This window comes from Cajanus cajan, chromosome 9 (assembly GCF_000230855.2).
Source record: "Cajanus cajan strain Asha chromosome 9, NIPB_CcT2T_4, whole genome shotgun sequence".
Taxonomy (NCBI): domain Eukaryota; kingdom Viridiplantae; phylum Streptophyta; class Magnoliopsida; order Fabales; family Fabaceae; genus Cajanus; species Cajanus cajan.
Window position 1 is genome coordinate 6,694,729 of NC_138525.1, and position 9,119 is coordinate 6,703,847.

A 9,119-nucleotide genomic window follows, 5' to 3' on the forward strand; every position below is an offset into this window, starting at 1 on the left:
ATTTTCCCCTCAATTCAAGCTCCACCTTAGGATTCTATATTTCTAAACAAGACTCGAGCCTTTAAAAAAGCTTTAACTCGAGAGGTCGTGATAGTAAGCAATGGCTGAGATTCAGGGAATATAGCTAAAGGTGAAAGGTGCAAACACCAAAGTCAAATAACCCTTTACAAAATCCTCAATTATTGCCCACCAAACCTTTCCAAGTCATACATACACCCCAATCCCCTTTTTTCAAGCTCATCAAATTCCAATTTTGACCAGTCAAACGTACAATGCAATTGAACATAACATAATGATAATGGCTTCAGGTGAACGATGGAATCATTTATTAGTACGTATAAAAAAATGTTTGTCAAGACTTTCAATTTAGCTTGTTAATTAATCATGAGAAATACCGTTATGAGTAGGCTTGGAAGATAGGAAGCAACATATACTACACGCTTTTATATCTTAACTTTCACCAAACATACATGATCTAAAAATACTTGAGATTTTAAGAGGAAAAAATGATTATATTGGAAAGCGAAGACATTATTGGAAACATGCATGCAGGCTATACTTGAGGTCGCTATATGCCAATTGCCAAACACCAAGCCCTACATATGCTAACTATAGTCCATGATTCCATGTTTATGATTAACCAAAATGATTCCAAAGCCAAATATAACAACATTGCCTTGCTACACAAGGGAACATCAGCATTAACAATATTTATATGGAGATTAAACAAAAAAGATAGGGAAAATAGAGAAGAGGAAGATGCTGATGTGTCCCTATATGTATCATGCAAAAGAACATATATAACTTTCAGTGATGCAGTGTATGGTTGGAAGCTGGTATTTTAGGGGGGCACTGGTAGCACTTTGCAAACAATCCAAATGTGTCAACCTGTTTGATGAAGTTTGTCATGCTAGCCCATCCTCCAAATCCAAATCCTACCACTAGAACCCACACCACCACAAATGCATTTATCACATACACTGCTGTCCAACTTGGGATTAAGAAGGGCAATTTCTCAGCAGCATTCTGAAAACATAAAACACAAATAAATTGTTAAATGTTAAATGTTAACTTGTGGCTTGAACTGTTAATAAGACAAATAGTAGTGTTAGTCACTGTAATAAGTTGCTGACTTATTATGAGCATCTGTTAGGATAGAGTAAGAACAGTGATGTAAGTAACCAAGTAGGGTCACTTCACAGCGTTAGGTTGGCCATATGGCCCATCTCATTGCTAAAATGTGGACATGTGATTAGCATAGTATCAGTGGTAATATGACTATAGCATTTAACTGAATGACAAAGATATGGCACCAACCCCATCGTGTCTCATAAATTTTCAATTTGAATAATTAATAGAACTAGTGGGACAGGCCTTATACTGCCACTGACATGGGAAGTCTCTTCCAGGTTAAATCATGGAGCTGAAATCATATCTTCAAACACTACTACACCATGTCACAATGAGTTTTAAGAATCTAATAGGATACTTTTTAGGAATACCTGCTCATAAAAATAGACGGTCCTAGATATTGAAAGCTTTCTTTTAAAGGTTCAATTTAGCCTTTTAAATAGGTAGCCGAAAACAATGCATAATTAAATGTTTCGTACTATTATAGGTAGCTACAAGTTGTGCATAGAATGTACAATTTAGCAGCCTATTAAAACCCATATTGAGTAGTACTAGCCTAAACAGTGAATATTATCATATGACATGACCATACATTATGAGTTTAGAGAAAATCATTGTATGCAAAGTAGAGGCAGTTGAATGAGACAAAGATTAGGTTGATTGTAGAAACAAAGATGAGATATGGAGAGAATGGACTATTTACCTGTCGTGCAGAAGCAGATCTGTAAGTGAGCATATGAGCAGAGGCAGGGATGATGTAGACGGTGAAACTAACCAAAAGAGCCCCCACCGCAGAGTTGATAGGACCAAAGAAAGGGAAAATAATAGCTAAAAACCATATTGGTATCACCACAGGCAACCTTGCAAGAGCCCTCAAACATATGCTCTTAGTGTCATGCATTCCTATCACTTTCTCCCACACAAAGTACAATGGTGTGCAAGCAAATCCAAAAGTGATGAACTGCCATTCACATAGTAATAGTAATAATAAATAAAACATCATCAGTTCATAAAACTACTTTTTATTTTAGTCACTTTTGTTTTCTTTTCTTTTACATTTGTACAAGTAACTTTCATTTATCAGAAATTAGCAACCCTCTCTTTAAAACTTTTTCTATATTATTGGCTGAAATTTATTGGAATCAATGCATACGAACCTGGTGAATGAGCATTAAGACGACGCCTGCATCACGCCAACCGTTGCGGGGAAGAAGGGAGAAAGCATTGGAGTGGTCCAAGAGTTGGTCACCAAAGGCCCAGTAAACGGCAGTGGCAGATGGTAGGGTGAGTGTGAATACATAAAGAGTAGCATAAAGATAGATGTATTTGAACTTTTGAGGTTTCCACATTGCATGCATGATTTCCCTGTAATGGTCATAGGGTCCACGTTAGTGCATAATGCAACAACAGCAATTTAAATCTGTAAATGACCCAGATGCTCTCATCTCAAAATCATATTCCTTCTATTTCTACTAATATGCTCCAAGTTCAAATTAAAATTGGGTTTGTCAGCCCTGGGATATATATGTCCAAATGAGTTAGAATTGTTTTCTAACTCACTTTGCACCTTTTCATGTTTTGGGTAAATCCATTGCTGTACCCGAAAAAGGTTGAAATTATATTAGAAAGGAAACAAATCGCACATCGGAGAATATTTTTTAATAATATAAAGAATTGCATATTTTGGTACTAATCTCTTGTTTTCAAAAACCGTGGCCCCATAGCATAGTTCTTGTTTATATATTTTTTTCAATGTAGCCATAAAAAAAACACCCATTCCTTTTTAATCGTACTACGTAACATAAGGTGAAATGTCACTACTGGAATACGTATTGGAGTTAGAAGAAATGCAAAATCTAAAGATTGATGAATTTAGACAGCGGTGTAATGGTTGTTCAAAAGTGGCAGATTTACTGTTTTGTCTTATTTTGTAAGGTCCCATTAGAATGGAGGCAAAAGCTGCAATTGAAGAAAGTGGTCGTGCAATAAACTTCTACTCTCCTTGATGTTTCATTGTCTTAAGACAATAAAGAAAACTATCATCATTGTTTTGTCTAACTCAATTAGCAATATATTAAAAAAATGGGGTCTTACACTGTGACGGCGTGCCCGCCGAAAGTGTAGAGTATGTTGGTGGCGCCAGTGAAATACAAAACCATTTTGTTTGGGCCCGTGTGAGTCACATTTTCAACCTGCAAAATTAAAGAGGGTTTAATAGCAAGTGCAATTGTTATTATGATCAAACGACGTGAAACGAGAGAGGCCCCACTGAAGAAATCAAGACCGTTGTACTTGGCATTGCTTACCTGGCCATGAACGAGGGATGCGATGGTCAAGTACCAAGCTGTGTACGTGGTCATGCCAAGGCCAAGGAAAGACCAAATCCTGTAGTTGTGAAATGATGGTATGAACACTGTGGTGGCACAGCATGCTCCGAATATGTAAGTCCAGGTCCTCTTATCCAAGTGGTCATTTATGTAGTATATGTTGCTGCCATACCCCAAACCACAAAATCACCCACTTAAAAATCAACAAAATTATCAAACACAACACTATATAACCAAAGTTCTTTAAAATTTGATTTTAGCCGCAACATTAAGGTTTTTGAGTTATGTGATACCCCAATTGTAGTTACATCAGTCGCATTTATCTACAATTTCTTCTGATTTAAAAAACTTGACTATAATTAAAGGAAATTCATACCTTGCACAAGCTATAAGCTGGATGACAGATCCAAAGAGGAGAAAAGTGCAATTGAAGGCCAAGCCAATGGCCTTCCAATATGGACCTAGTAAACCTTCCAGCACTTCAAACCACTGCAAAAATTGAAATTAGACTAAATTTTCCGCTATAAAATAATATTTTTTTATTTAATTTTTTTGGTCTAACCTGAATGACATGGTTTTTGAAGCTGACATTCTCTTTCTCTTTTCTGGTCCTGTACTCGATGTACAGAATGCTAATCAAATATGCAGTCCAACTTCCAAGTAGGCCATAGAATACTTGGAATATGATGCCAGAAAGCATTCCAAGCTGAGAGAAAGAGTATGGCAGTGTTAGCAGAACCTGCGCAACCTGCAACGCACAAAACCAGAAACGTAATCAAACCAAATTCTCTTACAGAATCTAAGTACCAATGATGAGAGTGACACTCTATGGGCTTATTTTTGGCTACCTGATTTGAGGCACAACTGAACCATGCATCATAAGCAGACCCACCATGCCAGAGAAGGCTCCTCAAACTTGAATGTGAACTATCCTCCTTCTGTTCCTCTCTCTCCTCACGCTCAATAGTCTCGTTAAGGCTTGACATCATGGTTTCTTCACCTTGCTTCTGGGGTAACATTGTTCTAAGATAGTGTGTCAAACAGTGAGTTAGTTAGACATTTACCAAACCCGAGAAAGAAAGTCAGAAATTGACAAGAGAAAAGAGAGAGAGAGAGAGAGAGATTTTGCTCCATGAAAGATACAAAACCAAACCATGTAGTTCAAAAAAAAAAAAACAAAACTCACCTGATATTTGTCAATGTTGAAAGGTGAGAGTGTTCTCTTATAACACGGAAACAGAGAGGTTTAAATTTAATAGTAATAGATGAGTGTGTGAGACTGTCAAGGAAGCTGTTTTAGGCAAAAAGAGAAGATAGTAACTCGACTTTATTGGGTAGGTGATGTTGTTTTTTGGTGATGATTTCAGAGGGTTTTGATTTTTGAACTCTTTAAACTCAATACACAACCAAATTGTAAGAGTGGCAGGGCCTTAAATATGGTTTTATGCAGCACTAAGGAATTGGCAGTTTTCAATGCACAAGATACTATTACTAACCCTGCAAGCAAGAAATGAAGAAACGCTATTAAATAACAAGTGTGCAAGGATTGAGTTTGGAGGATCGAGATCTGACAAAAGGGAAGAAGAGCTGAGAGAGTAAACTTGGAGGGTGGAGTTGCTTGGGACTTTGACTAAAAGAAACAATAAAAAAATGAATGGGAAAGGAAGAAGAACTAAGAAGTGTGTTTCAACATCACTGAGAGATGTTAGATTGGTTTGTTTGGCTTCTCTTATAGTGTGTGTCTACTTTTTGAGTTCTCTCTTCCTCTTTGTGTTTGTTGCTGTGCACTCTCTTTGGCCGCCGAGTCTATTAAATTTGGTTGGTGCTTCTTCTTTGTGTACGAGAATCAGTATTAGTATTAGTCGTGGTAAAAAAGGAAACAAAATATATGACATTTACTATAATATTAATTCTTTCAGACAAAATTAAGACACTTTTTTGTGTGCATGAATGAATTGTTAAATAATGTTACGTGTACAAATAAAATTCTACAATATTAATTTTATATTCATTTTTTTCATTATTAATAAATATATTTCTAAATTTTGTATTTAGTGTACATATAATATTATTCACTAGTTTTTGATAAATCAAAATATATATCTCTTATAGTCAAAAGTTAAAGATTAGTTTTTATTTAAGAGAATGATATCTTCTCATCACATACTACAAAATTGAGATTATTTAACAATTATAATACACTTTATTAGTGAAAGAACAAGATTATAAAAAACTAAAACAAAAATGCTTTGATTTTGTGTTTTTCAATATCCTTAATTGAAAAAGTGGTAAAAAAAATATAGGTATTTAATGTTTGTTAACATGTACAAATTGTACAAAATCATAATCTTAAAAGAAATAACTACATGAGAAAATTAAAAAATTCTTTCACGATGAAAGTCTTATCATTAAATGCAAGGCTAAATATATGCATGTATCGTAGAATTTGCGATGGAAGAGTTATCCTTTTATTTTCCTAAATTTAAATTTGGTAAACAATGTTGGAATAAATATAAAATATTTAATTGTTTAAGGATATTTAGTATATACTTATTTTGGGAAAAATATAAATGTATAAGTCATTGTAAAAGTTAAATTATATATTTATTAGTTTAGTAGTCAATACGATAAGGACATGTTTGAATTATGAAAATAATTATATTGATTTTATTTATATTATCTATTATATATAATAAACTATGCATATATTTTAAAAAATAAAATTTTATAAATATTCAACATAATTATTATATTTTAAAATATTAATAAAAATCAATATTTTACATTAATTAATAATTACATTCTTAATATAAAAATTTAAATATAATTAATAAAAAACTATAAATCATAAAATTATATTACAGAAACAAACATTATAGTATTTAATATATTATTTTCTCACTAATAATAATATTAATTTTGATATTAAAAATTATAAATATTTATGTTGATTATTTTACATTCAAATTTCATTAAATATAGAGATGATATAATATAATAATTTTGTCAATTGTATATTTGTCGACTACGACGTTTTTCATTTTTTTTCAATTTGTCTTATATGTTCTTGATATTGGAGCGTTTATTTTTTATAATTTATTTATTTAAATATAATAATTAATTTTATTCAAATAAAAAATATATCTTTCAATCTTTTTTTCAAAATTAATATTAATATATCATTTTACAAATTTAAATATAATTATAAAGATGTAATAGTTTAAATATAACTGTGATAATAAGTATTTGTGTTTTGTACGTAGAAATTGAAGAACTGGCAAAGATAGCATTAATATAAGAGAATCAATTAATTTAAATATAAAATAATTTTGTATGTGAAAATTAAGTTAATATTTATAATAGAAGTTATATATTTAAATAAATAAATATGTAAATAAATAAATTTTTTAAGTAACATAGCTTTAGTTACATGCATGTACTTAATAGTAAAAAATTCTTCCACGAAAAATTATGGAAAAGTTATTCGTTTATTATAAGTAAGATTATTAAATCAAAATTAAACAATGATAAGGGTGTGTTTGAATTAAGAATTTTATAAATTCAAAAAATTTGAGATTTTTAAATTTTGAATTGTTTTGATTTTAATTTTTATTATTTTTAAACATTTTATTTGGATAAGTCAATTTAAGTTTCTTAAATTTTAAATTTTTAGTTTGGATATAGTAATTTAATTTTTACCATAATTAAAATTGATTATATATATATATTAAAATTTTAAAATTAAATATTATAAAAATAAATATTAGTCAATTTTAAATATTTAATAGTTTCAAAAATTAACATTAGATATTTTTTAATAATTCAAAAAATATTTTTAAATATTAAATAATTAAGAAAAAAATTGGGAGAGAGAAAAAAGGAAAGAGAAATAGCAGAGAACGGAGATAGAGAAAATATAGTATAAGAGATGAAAGAGACGAGCAAGAGAAAATATAAGAGATAAGGGAGAGATATAAAAGATATATACACGAGATAAGAAAGAAAAATATGAAGTATTTCAAATTCTTACTTTTTAGAAGAATTTAAAATTCTATTATTTTAAAGAATTAAAAATGTTTATATTTCTATTTTTTTACCCAAACATGATATTTCATCCCAAGACAATTGAAATCTTTCATAAAATTAAATTAATTCATTTAAATTTTTAGCATTCAACTAATCATGTATAGACAAGTTTTATTAAAGTTGTCAAAGTAATATAGCAAAACATAAGAGTGACAAAATGAGTCAACTCACATTATTCCACAATGAACATATTTAAAACAAGTCAAACCCGTTCTGCATCATATAAAAAATGGGTTGAAAATCTCAATCGAAATATTTAATAGTAGGTAGACATGCCAAAACAAAAAGTTGACAAACAAATTAAATATTGTAACTTTATTATATAGTTCATTGGATTGAACATTCCATTTTGTAATTTAAAAGTTCTTATTGCATTACTTGATACCTAAATTTGACGGGTGTTATATATATAATAATAATAATAATATTATTATTATTATTATTATTATTATTATTATGTTAATTTAATAAAATATAAAATAAATAATTATGTGAGTAAGCGGATTAACTCATCTTACTTTGTTATCAACTACATTTTGACAAGTGAAATAAGATAGGTCAAAGTAAATTAATAGGTTAAAGAATGAATTTATCCAATTCTATTAAGGTGGGTTAAGCATATTAATTGGTCCGTGGGACCCAACCCATTTTGTCACTCCAAGATAAGGGTTGGTAAAAATAAAAACTCAATAGAAATGTCAACAAAATTGTATCCGAAAGTTTGTTTTGCGTAAAATCTCTATTAAAAGCTCAAATAGATACGTACAATACAAATACTTTTTATCAGTGAAAACAAATTAGATAAAATAGTTTCTAAGAAAAATCACGAATTAGTGAAAACTTATTTATATATATATACATTACATTACACATGCTAATTGAAAATAAAAGATGATTTTTAATATAGTTATCACACTCTGATAGTCTCATTTCATATTTATGAGAACATTGCTAAATGTTTGTGCATGTATAATCATTGATAGACAATATGAAGTGAACAACATAATTATAATTTATAACTATATAGTTGAAGTCATATCTAAGTTTAATTGTTTGTAGACAAAAACAAAGATGGAATCATAATTGTAACTATATAATTATGCTTGAATCGAAAAAATAAAACTAAAACAAATTATGATAAATGTGGTTATTATTTACTTTTAAATTGTCAAGTACTTTTAATTTTATTATATATTGTAAAATTCATATACTTGATCTTTAAAAGAGGAAAGGTATTATATATGTATATTTATATCGAGACTAACAGTCATTGTCGAAATAAAATATTTTACATCAATTAAAACTATCATTAATTAATTTGACCTTTAAGGTAATTATTTTAAAAATTAATAAATTTATCATATAAGGTAATTTGTCATTATGGATGACGTTGTTGGTGTATAACTTTTTTAGTATTTTGGACCGTTTGTTCTATAGGTTTAGATTAGAAAAATAAAAGATTGATGAAAATGGTAGTCTTTGTAAAAGAAATTGGTGAGGGAGTGAAAAGAGAGGGGCATTTGATGAAATAAGATGGTGAGTGGTTGGAGGGACCGTCCTCTCTTGTTCACTCGG

The 9,119-nt window shown here is 29.9% G+C and overlaps 1 protein-coding gene across 1 annotated transcript; it reads right to left on the bottom strand.

Annotated features, from left to right (window-relative positions):
• Window positions 1-491: 491 nt before the first annotated feature.
• LOC109813883 (auxin transporter-like protein 1) lies at window positions 492-5,277 on the bottom strand. The gene is made up of 9 exons (XM_020378154.3): window positions 4,645-5,277; window positions 4,307-4,481; window positions 4,021-4,206; window positions 3,835-3,947; window positions 3,438-3,621; window positions 3,226-3,323; window positions 2,289-2,496; window positions 1,835-2,092; window positions 492-1,026 (listed from the first exon to the last, which is right to left on the bottom strand). Exons 2-9 carry the CDS (start codon window positions 4,475-4,477, stop codon window positions 808-810), a joined length of 1,437 nt encoding a protein of 478 aa, XP_020233743.1. The 5' UTR covers window positions 4,478-4,481; window positions 4,645-5,277; the 3' UTR covers window positions 492-807.
• Window positions 5,278-9,119: the final 3,842 nt, after the last annotated feature.

Bases quoted from the DNA above. Each gene is read 5' to 3' on its own strand.
- LOC109813883 (XM_020378154.3), bottom strand. From the start codon at position 4,477: ATGTTACCCCAGAAGCAAGGTGAAGAAACCATGATGTCAAGCCTTAAC. The intron at 2,497-3,225 runs GTAAGACCCCAT...TGACCATTACAG, and splicing joins GGCGGGCACGCCGTCACAGT to GGAAATCATGCATGCAATGT. The intron at 2,093-2,288 runs GTTCGTATGCAT...TGTGAATGGCAG, and splicing joins TCTTAATGCTCATTCACCAG to TTCATCACTTTTGGATTTGC.